Source organism: Physella acuta, unplaced genomic scaffold, assembly GCF_028476545.2.
Source record: "Physella acuta isolate Inbredline_101_S28 unplaced genomic scaffold, ASM2847654v3 ptg000017l, whole genome shotgun sequence".
In the NCBI taxonomy this organism is placed as follows: Eukaryota; Metazoa; Mollusca; class Gastropoda; family Physidae; genus Physella; species Physella acuta.
The window spans coordinates 639,280-652,264 of NW_026731537.1; the positions used below are offsets into that span (position 1 = coordinate 639,280).

General features: G+C 47.0%; 1 protein-coding gene across 1 annotated transcript; it reads left to right on the forward strand.

Annotated features, from left to right (window-relative positions):
* Positions 1-170: 170 nt before the first annotated feature.
* On the forward strand, positions 171-10,026 carry LOC131937186 (alpha-amylase). The gene is made up of 14 exons (XM_059294403.1): positions 171-302; positions 955-1,088; positions 2,053-2,207; positions 2,611-2,781; positions 3,911-4,100; positions 4,574-4,682; positions 4,771-4,931; positions 5,053-5,240; positions 6,748-6,905; positions 7,919-8,044; positions 8,490-8,726; positions 8,961-9,049; positions 9,307-9,455; positions 9,597-10,026. Exons 1-14 carry the CDS (start codon positions 257-259, stop codon positions 9,838-9,840), a joined length of 2,157 nt encoding a protein of 718 aa, XP_059150386.1. The 5' UTR covers positions 171-256; the 3' UTR covers positions 9,841-10,026.
* The last annotated feature ends 2,959 nt before the right edge of the window (positions 10,027-12,985 follow it).

Consider the following 12,985-nt stretch of genomic DNA (forward strand, 5'->3'; position numbering starts at 1 on the left):
TCTCTGTAGGTCAAAGGTCGAGTAAACAGTTATCTCGGTGAAGTCACTTGTCTTAGGACAAAAAAAATGATCGCAGAAACTAACAGGTACCACATGACCTAGCTAAAGAAAGATCAAGTGACGTCATTGCCGAAAGTGCCAGTGCATGTCCACTCTGATTAAATCTTGACAAGGCCACAGCTGGTGTTATCTCGGCAAACTTCACAACCAGATCAGGCTAGAGAAGCAGACGTTAAGACACGGGCAGACGACTATCATGGCTTCTGTACTAGGCTTCTTCTTTCTTTTTGTTGGCACAGCATGTAAGTATGTGGTGACAACATATTATAAAGCATGTATGTGGTGACACAACGTCAGCATGTAAGTATGTGGTGATACAACATCTAATTGCGTAACACGTAGAGCTACCTCATTATTCTGTAAGAAGACAGAACACAGGTTATCTAAGGCAGACACTTAAACGCTGCCAGCCATACTTACAAAACACTTGACGCTGAAAACATAAGGCAATGTCAAGTAGCCAAAAGTCAGCTACCTAGACGAGTAGCCAAAAGTCAGCTACATAGACGAGTAGCCAAAAGTCAGCTACATAGACGAGTAGCCAAAAGTCAGCTACATAGACGAGTAGCCAAAAGTCAGCTTGCTAGACGAGTAGCCAAAAGTCAGCTACATAGACGAGTAGCCAAAAGTCAGCTACATAGACGAGTAGCCAAAAGTCAGCTACATAGACGAGTAGCCAAAAGTCAGCTTGCTAGACGAGTAGCCATCAAGTTTAAATTCAGTCATACAGTGATCCCCCACCCCTTATATTTTTACTATACTAGTATCCCTGTATTTTCTATTGCCACATTATGACCCCTATATTGTACTGTGTCACATAATGACCCCTGTATTACTGTCCCACAATATGACCCCTATATTTCCTAATGTCGACCTATGACCCCTGTCTTTCAGTGTCTGTCCAGCCGTACCATGACCCCCACTGTGGGGGTAAGCAGGTCATTGTTCACTTGTTCGAGTGGAAATGGACGGAGATCGCCAAGGAGTGTGAGCGTTATCTGGGACCTAAAGGATTTTGTGGGGTGCAGGTAAAGACTTGACCATTAACCGGACCAAATGTCCCCATGTTTTCACCCAACCAAATGTCCCCATGTTTCACCTGACCAAATGTCCCATGTTTCACCTGACCAAATGTCCCATGTTTCACCCAACCAAATGTCCCATGTTTCACCCAACCAAATGTCCCCATGTTTCACCCAACCAAATGTCCCATGTTTCACCTGACCAAATGTCCCATGTTTCACCCAACCAAATGTCCCATGTTTCACCCAACCAAATGTCCCCATGTTTCACCCAACCAAATGTCCCCATGTTTCCATCTGACCAAATGTCCCATGTTTTCACCTGACCAAATGTCCCCATGTTTCACCTGACCAAATGTCCCATGTTTCACCTGACCAAATGTCCTATGTTTCACCCAACCAAATGTCCCATGTTTCACCCAACCAAATGTCCCCATGTGTCACCTGACCAATTGTCCCCATGTGTCACCTGACCAATCGTCCCCATGTTTCCATCTGACCAAATGTCCCATGTTTTCACCTGACCAAATGTCCCCATGTTTTCACCCAACCAAATGTCCCATGTTTCACCCAACCAAATGTCCTATGTTTCACCCAACCAAATGTCCCATGTTTCACCCAACCAAATGTCCCCATGTGTCACCTGACCAATTGTCCCCATGTGTCACCTGACCAATTGTCCCCATGTGTCACCTGACCAAATGTCCCATGTTTCACCTGACCAAATGTCCCATGTTTCACCTGACCAAATGTCCCATGTTTTCACCCAACCAAATGTCCCATGTTTCACCCAACCAAATGTCCCATGTTTCACCCAACCAAATGTCCCATGTTTCACCCAACCAAATGTCCCATGTTTCACCCAACCAAATGTCCCCATGTGTCACCTGACCAAATGTCCCCATGTGTCACCTGACCAATTGTCCCCATGTGTCACCTGACCAAATGTCCCCATGTGTCACCCACCCAGGTGTCCCCGCCCATGGAGCATGCGATGATCACCACCGATGGTGACCGCCCCTGGTGGGAGAGGTACCAGCCAATCAGCTACAAGCTGGTCAGCAGGAGCGGGAACGAGGCGGAGCTTAAGGACATGGTCCAGAGATGCAAGGCTGTAGGGGTCAGGTGGGTCATATCAGGGGTCAGGTGGGTCATATCAGGGGTCAGATGGGTCATATCAGGGGTCAGATGGGTCATGTCAGGTTATGTAGGGGTCAGGTGGGTCATATCAGGGGTCAGGTGGGTCATATCAGGGGTCAGGTGGGTCATATCAGGGGTCAGGTGGGTCATTTCAGGGGTCAGATGGGTCATGTCAGGTTATGTAGGGGTCAGGTGGGTCATATCAGGGGTCAGGTGGGTCATATCAGGGGTCAGGTGGGTCATATCAGGGGTCAGGTGGGTTACTTATGCAATTTAAGGGGTTAGGTGGGTTATCGCAGGGTCAGGTGGGTTTTACAAGGGTCATTCGGGTTAAATCAGGGTCAAGTGGGTCATACCATGTAGTGAGTGCTATCACGTGTCTCCACAGAGTCTACGTGGACGCCGTGGTTAACCACATGGCCGGGCTGGGCAGGAAGGGGGTGGGGACGGCAGGGAGCACGTTCGACTCAGACGCCAAGGACTTCCCCGGGGTACCGTACACCAAGGAAAACTTCAACGACAGGAGTGACTGTCCTTCAGGGGACGGGAACGTTAACAAGTAAGTCAGGGTTGGGTTCATGGGGTTGGGTTTATGTGTGTCATGGTGCGTCGGGGCTGGGTTCATGTTGTATTGTGGTTGGGTTCATGGTGCGTCAGGGTTGGGTTCATGGTGTGTCAGGGTTGGGTTCATGGTGTGTCAGGGTTGGGTTCATGGTGTGTCAGGGTTGGGTTCATGGTGTGTCGGGGTTGGGTTCATGGTGTGTCGGGGTTGGATCCATGGTATGTCTGGTTTGTTGGACGTGTACCTTACTGTGATTCAGTGTGCATAATTTTTGAGCGTGTGTAGATCTTTTTTTTTAAAATTACTGTTGAACTAAAAGCATTTAGTCGAATCATGAATTTATCACCTCACAACTCAGAATTCATGTCTCACGAAACATTCAAGTGAGAAGACTCTGGTTCACGTGACCAAAGAAAAAACCAAATCACGTAACTCTGCAACAAGCGAGACAATCCAGTCGTGACAATCGCGAGCTACGGCAATGTATCGGTTATCTCCCCGCTCGTGGAGGGAGTTAATCTCAGTGAGGGCCGTGAAATGTTTAAGCCGAGAAGTTGAGAGAATCGCTCACTAGTTATCTGGCCCTTTCTGTGTCTAGAATATTTTGTTCAACGGCGTTAACTCACACACGCTTGTCTGTGGGGGGTGGGGGGGGGGAGGGTAAGAACACCCTAAGGGCACATGATAGTGACAATTGTCTCACGTCAACGGTCGAGTTACAGCTATTAGTATTATGGACTAGGTATATATATATATATATATATATATATATATATATATATATATATATATATATATATATATATATATATATATTCCTACGTTATTTATCCCAATATCGCGCTATTGAATACCACCTCTGATTCCCCCCCCCCCCCCCTACATGTACTACCTCTACCATGTCTGCTACCACCCCTCATATACCACCTCTGCCCACCTCTGCCCACCACGCCCCATGCCCCACCTCTGCCCACCACGCCCCATGCCCCACCTCTGCCCACCACGCCTCATGCCCCACCTCTGCCCACCACGCCTCATGCCCCACCTCTGCCCACCTCTACCCACCACACCTCATGCCCCACCTCTGCCCACCACACCTGATGCCCCACCTCTGCCCCACCCCCAGCTATGGCGACCCCAAGAACGTCCGTGACTGCTACCTGGTGGGTCTGACGGACCTGAAGGCCAGCCAGCCCTACGTGCAGGACAAGATCAGCGGCTACTTCAACAGTCTCATCGACATCGGTGTGGCCGGCTTCCGTGTGGACGCCGCCAAACACATGTGGCCCAAAGATCTCGAGGCCATTCTCACCAAGGTCATCTCCACGTGTCTGTCTCTTGAATGTATCTGTGTGTGTATCTGTGTGAGTGTTTGTGGGCGTGTCTGTGGGCATGTCTGTGGGCGTGTCTGTGTGAGTGTGTGTGTGTGTGTGACTGTGTGAGGGTGTGTTTTGTGGGCGTGACTGTGTGAGTGTATGTGTGCGTCTGTGTGTTTTGTGGGCGTGACTGTGTGAGTGTATGTGTGCGTCTGTGTGTGTTTTTGTGGGCGGGACTGTGTGTGTGAGACTGTGACTATGTTATGTTTGTCTCTGTGTCTGTGTGCGCAACTGTGTGTGTATGAGTGTGTGTATGTGTGACTGTGAGACTGTGAGTGTATTTGTAGGGATGACTGTGTGTGTGTCTCTGTGAGTGTGTGTGTGTGTGTGTGTGTGTGTGTGTGTGTGTGTGTGTGTGTGTGTGTGTGTGTGTGTGTGAGAGTACTTACCCATGTTTAAAACATCTCGAACAGACCAAGGACCTGCCCGAGGGTGGGCGGCCATTTTTCTTCCATGAGGTCATTGACCGAAACGACGGTGCCATTAAAGTGGACGAGTACTTCCACCTGGGCTACGTCACAGGTAGGGTCAGCTGGGGTCAACGACCTTGACGAATCTAACACACCACTTGTACATCCTGATGATGTCACGTGACCTCAATGTTTTCCAGAGTTCCGCTTCCCACAGAAGGTCAAAGAGGGCGCCAGTGGGGATCTGGGTCGACTGGGGAGTGTCTACGACCCGGGCTGGGGCATGGCACCCCCCGACCAGGCGTTCGTGTTTGTGGACAACCACGACACACAGAGAGGCAACGAGGCACTCACCTACAAGGTTTGTTGGGCTGTTTGGTTGAGTAATCGCCGGGGTGTTGAGTTGGCTGTTTGATGAGCTGTTTGATGCTGTGTGCTGTATCCTATGACCGTTCGACCTTGACCTCATGTTGTGTTTACAGAACGGCGCAGAATACAAGCGGGCAGTGGCCTTCACCTTGGCCTACAACTACGGCTTCACGCGTGTCATGAGCAGCTACTACTTCACCGATAACTCTGCCGGACCCCCAAGGAACGCCGACCTGACCACCAAAGACGTGCCCATCAAAGCTGATGGCACGTGCGACAACGGCTGGGTCTGTGAGCACAGGTGAGCAACTCACCTGTACATGGTACACTTCACCTGTACAGGGTACACCTCACCTGTACATGGTACACTTCACCTGTACAGGGTACACCTCACCTGTACATGGTACACCTCACCTGTACAGAGTACACCTCACCTGTACATGGTACAACTCACCTGTACAGGGTAGACCTGTCTGTTGATTGGTTAGGTCGTGTATGTGGACGTCGTGTTTGTGTGACGTCTTGTTTTTGTGACGTCTTGATGTAGCTGACGTCTTGGTGCACCTGAAGTCTTGATGTAGCTGACGTCTTGATGTACCTGACGTCTTGATGTATTTGACGTCTTGATGTAGCTGACGTCTTGATGTAGTTGACGTCTTGATGTTGTTGACGTCTTGATGTACCTGACGTCTTGATGTAGTTGACGTCGTGATGTATTTGACGTCTTGATGTAGCTGACGTCTTGATGAAGCTGACGTCTTGTTGTAGCTGACGTCTTGACGTACTTGACGTCTTGATGTAGCTGACGTCTTGACGTACCTGACGTCTTGATGTACCTGACGTCTTGATGTATTTGACGTCTTGATGTAGCTGACGTCTTGATGTAGTTGACGTCTTGATGTTGTTGACGTCTTGATGTACCTGACGTCTTGATGTAGTTGACGTCGTGATGTATTTGACGTCTTGATGTAGCTGACGTCTTGATGAAGCTGACGTCTTGTTGTAGCTGACGTCTTGACGTACTTGACGTCTTGATGTAGCTGACGTATTGATGTATTTGACGTCTTGATGTAGCTGACGTCTTGATGTTGTTGACGTCTTGCTTGTGTGAAATCTTGATGTACCTGACATCTTGCTTGTGTGACGTCTTGATGTAGTTGAAGTCTTGCTTGTTTGACGTCTTGATGTAGCTGACGTCTTGACGTACCTGACGTCTTGATGAAGCTGACGTCTTGTTGTAGCTGACGTCATGATGTAGCTGACGTCTTGATGTAGCTGACGTCTTGATGAAGCTGACGTCTTGTTGTAGCTGACGTCTTGACGTACCTGACGTCTTGATGAAGCTGACGTCTTGTTGTAGATGACGTCTTGATGTAGTTGACGTCTTGAAGTAGGTGACGTCTTGATGTAGTTGACGTCTTGATGTAGGTGACGTCCTGATGTTGTTGACGTCTTGCTTAAATGACGTCTTGATGTAGCTGACGTCTTGACGTACCTGACGTCTTGATGAAGCTGACGTCTTGTTGTAGCTGACGTCTTGATGTAGGTGACGTCCTGATGTTGTTGACGTCTTGCTTAAATGACGTCTTGATGTACCTGACGTCTTGATGTAGGTGACGTCCTGATGTTGTTGACGTCTTGCTTGTGTGACGTCTTGATGTACCTGACGTCTTGATGTACCTGACGTCTTGATGTACCTGACGTCTTGATGTAGGTGACGTCTTGATGTAGGTGACGTCCTGATGTTGTTGACGTCTTGCTTGTGTGACGTCTTGATGTACCTGACGTCTGTCTCTAACATCCAACAGATGGAAGCCTATCGGCAACATGGCGATGTTCAGGACAGCTGTGGCCGGCACAAGTGTAGACAACTTCCGGTATGAAAATGGCGTCCTGTCCTTTAACAGAGGGAACAAAGGTTTCTTCGCCATGAGCGTCAACAGCTTCAGTATAACGGTCAACACAGGTGAGTGAGCGTCAACAGCTTCAGTATAACGGTCAACACAGGTGAGTGAGCGTCAACAGCTTCAGTATAACGGTCAACACAGGTGAGTGAGCGTCAACAGCTTCAGTATAACGGTCAACACAGGTGAGTGAGCGTCAACAGCTTCAGTATAACGGTCAACACAGGTGAGTGAGCGTCAACAGCTTCAGTATAACGGTCAACACAGGTGAGTGAGCGTCAACAGCTTCAGTATAACGGTCAACACAGGTGAGTGAGCGTCAACAGCTTCAGTATAACGGTCAACACAGGTGAGTGAGCGTCAACAGCTTCAGTATAACGGTCAACACAGGTGAGTGAGCGTCAACAGCTTCAGTATAACGGTCAACACAGGTGAGTGAGCGTCAACAGCTTCAGTATAACGGTCAACACAGGTGAGTGAGCGTCAACAGCTTCAGTATAACGGTCAACACAGGTGAGTGAGCGTCAACAGCTTCAGTATAACGGTCAACACAGGTGAGTGAGCGTCAACAGCTTCAGTATAACGGTCAACACAGGTGAGTGAGCGTCAACAGCTTCAGTATAACGGTCAACACAGGTGAGTGAGCGTCAACAGCTTCAGTATAACGGTCAACACAGGTGAGTGAGCGTCAACAGCTTCAGTATAACGGTCAACACAGGTGAGTGAGCGTCAACAGCTTCAGTATAACGGTCAACACAGGTGAGTGAGCGTCAACAGCTTCAGTATAACGGTCAACACAGGTGAGTGGCTGCATGTGTGTGTGGGGGGGGGGGTAGTTTGTGTGGCGAGGTGTGGGTACTGGTGTGTTGGTTGGTGTGGGTAATTTTTTATTTTATGATTTTATGATTACTTGTATGGATATCCTGTATGGTCACCTGTATGATTACTTGTATGATTACTTGTATTTATTTATATGATTACTTGTATGGATATCCTGTATGGTCACCTGTATGATTACTTGTATTTATTTATATGATTACTTGTATGATTACCTGTATCATTACCTGTATGCCAGGTTTACCTGCCGGCGAGTACTGTGACCTAATTAGCGAATGCGCCAAGAAGATTCGAGTTGACGGAAGCGGTAACGCTCAAGTCAGTCCACAAGATCCATCGGAACCTTTTGTCGCCATCATTACACGTGAGTTGTGTGTGACCTTTAGCGGACATGAGTAAAGTTTTGTGTGGCAGTAGACGTGAGTAAAGTTTTGTGTGACCTCTAGAGGACGTGAGTAAAGTTTTGTGTGACCTTTAGCGGACATGAGTAAAGTTTTGTGTGGCAGTAGACGTGAGTAAAGTTTTGTGTGGCAGTAGACGTGAGTAAAGTTTTGTGTGACCTCTAGAGGACGTGAGTAAAGTTTTATGTGACAGTAGACGTGTTCGATAAGGAAACCTGAGCAGTAAAAATAGCATAAAATGACTTTTAAAATCATGACCACATACAAGGTGTTACAACGTCCTCAAGATGAACCAAATTGTTACTCTGCTAATTACTGATTTGGTTGCTTGCAATATCCTAATGTTTCATCTTTTTATCTGGCAACTTTAAATCAAGTCATTTTTGACCTGGTCATTTGTCTGGACAGAAGGGGGAGACAACATCGTGGTTCCCATAGTAACCAGCAGCCCCGTGGTGACGGCGCCCACCTCGGGCCCCGGCCCCACCCCTGAGCCCGGGCCCACCACGGCCCCCACCACCCAGAAGCCGTATGTGCCCTCTGGCAGCGAGGACTTCAAGAGGACCGTCATCATGGTGGAGAAACAGACAAATCCTGGTCAAGATCTCTTCATTAGGGGAGGTATTGACCACACACAACGACCAGGTGAGGGGTCTTAAGGACAGGTGGGGTTCGTAGGACAGATTGGGATCATAGGGCATGTGAGGGGGTCATAGGATAGGTGGGGGGTCATAGGACAGGTGGGGGTCATAGGACATGTGGTTGGGGTGGTTGGGTAAGCTACACATTTGCACAACTTGAGTTATAGTTTGGTTAAACTTAGCACCTGTTAAAAATTTGATTGACTCTTACACCGGTTACTTTATCTTCCACCTCCAGGATGTTCCGATAGCTCCGCTGTGGCATCGAACCCCTGCAACATTCCCATCAAACACACAGTCGTCTCGACAACAGCACACTACGACAAGGTAGGCGTTGGTTCAAGCAGACAGGTGTATGGGCACTTAATCTGTGGGGATCCTCGTACAGACACGGGGTATCTGAGGGGACCCCTTTCTGCTGGGTACCTGAGGGGACCCCATTCTGCTGGGTACCTGAGGGGACCCCATTCTGCTGGGTACCTGAGGGGACCCCGTTCTGCTGGGTACCTGTTGGTCCGATGACTAATTTAACTCTTCCTGCTATAGTTATTCCCCTTTAATTAAAGACATTGTTACTGGCCCAGGTCAACGCTTGGAGCGTGGGCGACAACTTCCTGGACTGGGGAGGATCCGAACCTGGGCAGGGCTCGTACCTCGGCAAGCCGGCCGACGGTACGCCGGCATTTTGGTCCACCAACGACCGGGCTAACGCGGGATACAGCGCCCTGAACACGTGAGTCACCTTGACCATAACATTTGAGTGACTTTGGCCTTAACCCGTGAGTGGCCTTGACCGCAACACTGTCTGACTTCAACAGGCCACATTGACCCATGACGTAACACATGACGTCATTGACCCATATTTTGTTTGCAGGTATGGCAGCCATTACTGGATCGTCGACTTTCAGATGGATTGTTCTAGAACAGAAAACGAGTTTTTCGAGGTCAAGGCCTTGGTGAATGGAGCCTGGGAGGGGGACATACGAGGGGCCCCCGCGTGCACGGGCCTAGGGTCGGCTGTGAGCCCACCCTACGAGAGCAAGAACCATCTGGCTCGTTGTGGCTACAAGAACGTCTTCCACTTCGGCAGTTCAGCCTGTGAGATAAGCCCCCTGTAGACAGGGTTCAATCCTGCAGGCCCACTGTAGACAGGGGTCTACCTGCAGCCCTGCAAGATAAGCCCACTGTAGACAGGGGTCACACCTGCAGGCCCACTGTAGACAGGGGTCAATCCTGCAGGCCTGCAGGGGTCAAACTTTGTAATTAAAGAAACTTGTAAAATAAAGATTGTTGGGAACTTACAAACTCGAATCATTTTTTTTCTGATTGGACAAAATAGTAGCCCCGTTGTTTTCTGATTGGACAAAATAGTAGCCCCGTTGTTTTCTGATTGGACAAAATAGTAGCCCCGTTGTTTTCTGATTGGACAAAATAGTAGCCCCGTTGTTTTCTGATTGGACAAAATCCAGTTTGACCAGCAAAAGAGGCGACTTGTGTTCTATATAAAACGGTGGCCCAAAATTTAGAACCAGCGCCATGCAGCGGTGGGCCAAGACCTACCTTAATGTGATGGGCCAAGACCTACCTTAATGTGATGGGCCAAGACCTACTTTAGATTGTGGTGGGCCAAGACCTACCTTAACTAATGTGATGGGCCAAGACCTACCTTAATATGGTGGGCCAAGACCTACCTTAATGTGGTGGGCCAAGACCTACCTTAACTAATGTGATGGGCCAAGACCTACCTTAATGTGATGGGCCAAGACCTACCTTAATGTGATGGGCCAAGACCTACCTTAATGTGATGGGCCAAGACCTACTTTAGATTGTGGTGGGCCAAGACCTACCTTAACTAATGTGATGGGCCAAGACCTACCTTAATGTGGTGGGCCAAGACCTACCTTAATGTGGTGGGCCAAGACCTACCTTAATGTGGTGGGCCAAGACCTATCTTAATGTGATGGGCCAAGACCTACCTTAATGTGATGGGCCAAGACCTACCTTAATGTGGTGGGCCAACACCTACCTTAATGTGGTGGGCCAAGACCTATCTTAATGTGGTGGGCCAAGACCTATCTTAATGTGATGGGCCAAGACCTACCTTAATGTGATGGGCCAAGACCTACCTTAATGTGGTGGGCCAAGACCTACCTTAATGTGATGGGCCAAGACCTACCTTAATGTGATGGGCTATGACCTATCTTAGACTGCGGTGGACCAAGACCACCCCTACAGTAGTAGACCAAACATTGAAACACCTAGCTCGTGAGTGACCTCCCCTCCCCTAGCCATAAGCCAGAGAATATGTTGTGCTTTTGGAAAGGGACACGACTGATTTATTTTTTCCCGCACAGGAACAAATCAAAATGCAAATTTGGCGGGATTCTTCGCCGCTCAGCCTTCGCTTGGGTTTAGGGAAAGATCTGAACGTCGGCTCTTGGATTAATCAGAACCCGTTCGGATCGTGTACTCCTTACCTCGGGTGCACCTTAACCAGTGGCGCCCTAACCAATGGTGCACCTTAACCAGTGGCGCCCTAACCAACGGTGCACTTTAACCAGTGGCGCCCTAACCAACACTGCACCTTAACCAGTGGCGCCCTAACCAACACTGCACCTTAACCAGTGGCGCCCTAACCAACGGTGCATTTAAACAATGGCGCCCTAACCTACGGTGCACCCTAACCAGTGGTTTACACTACTGATATGTTTCAACTTTTCTTAACAACACACACTGGACACAGTAACTAAACACTGGACACAGTAACTACACACTGGACACAGTAACTACACACTGGACACAGTAACTACACACTGGACACAGTAACTACACACTGGACACAGTAACTACACACCTCAGATTTCTCTACCAGTCCTCCCAATAAATCAAGCAATAGTAATATCTCCTAAACTCTGAAATACAGGGCTATAAAGTAGGCCTATCAGTCTCTCTCACTGAAAATTCTAAATCTCTTTAGCTAGGGAGATATTTCAATTTTTGAACTAAATTAATTGTTGCAACATGATTCTCATTGATCACAAAAAAACAATCATGGCGGCTCTATGTTACTAGGCCTCGCCTCAATATTTTAAATTTACTAAGATTACCCAAAGTGTAATAATTATAAACATTTTTTTACTAATGATAGAATAAAATCAAGATTAGGTTAATAATATTGTAACTAGCTTAAGGACAACTTGCTAGGGATATCAATTAGTAACTAAAAACTGTAAGCTTCCTTACAAAAATCAACATATTACGAAAGCTATATTTACTTTCTCGTATATACGAAGTATACAGAAAGTATTGTAATCGTGCACAAAAATCACATGAAATTTTGACAGTTTTCACCGCTTTATACCTCAGTCCTTCATCACATCAGGAGTATAGAGGACTTTTTTTAATCGGGCAAAAATTATAAATACAGATGTATCAAAATTTTGGCGTTTTATGCGTAATCGAGTCTGAAAAACTGGGCTTTGTAATTCTGTCGGTATGTCTGTAAACACGATAACTTGAGTACCGTTACAGCTAGGTTGATGAAATTTCATATATAAGTATTTTATCAAAATCGTGGATCCGTATCAACTTGTGAGCGATTTCCGATAACCGGAAGTGGAACTTTTTTCTACTTTGAATTTTAGTACTATTTCGGATAGATAAATGAAATTTCACATGTAAGTAAAAAAAAACTAATTCTCTACCTTCTGTCAAATTTTGAGTAATTTCCGTTGTCCGGAAGTAGTAATTTACGCTCTTTCCGATTTCTCAAAAAACGCATGTAAATTTATAAAGTACTAATATTATTCCGAATAATATAATGGTTTCATATTTGTTTTATTTTTCACATTTTAGTCATTAGTTGTAAATTAAGTTGACACTAGACAGACAACAACTAAACGTATTTTTGTTAAAACCCTACCTGTAGCTTGTGTGCCATCAAAGACAGTTATCTGCCCCTAATTGGGTCATGCCCGACACGCAGACTAGAATCAACCAACCGTGACAGCTCACCGTTGTAAACAAGCTGATCAAGGTACTAAATTTAGACATTTCTAGTTTAAAATTTAATCAATTTTTTCGATTTAATTTAAATTAAAAACTATATTCGTGAATGGTCATAGAAGAAGTATTATCTGGAAAGGAAATCGTTGCATTAGAAGTGGGTCAAAACTGAGTTACAAGATTTGCCACAAACCCACAAAAAGCAAACAGACGTTAAAATAACTGAAAAAAAAAGTGTTGAATTTATCGTGCTTACTT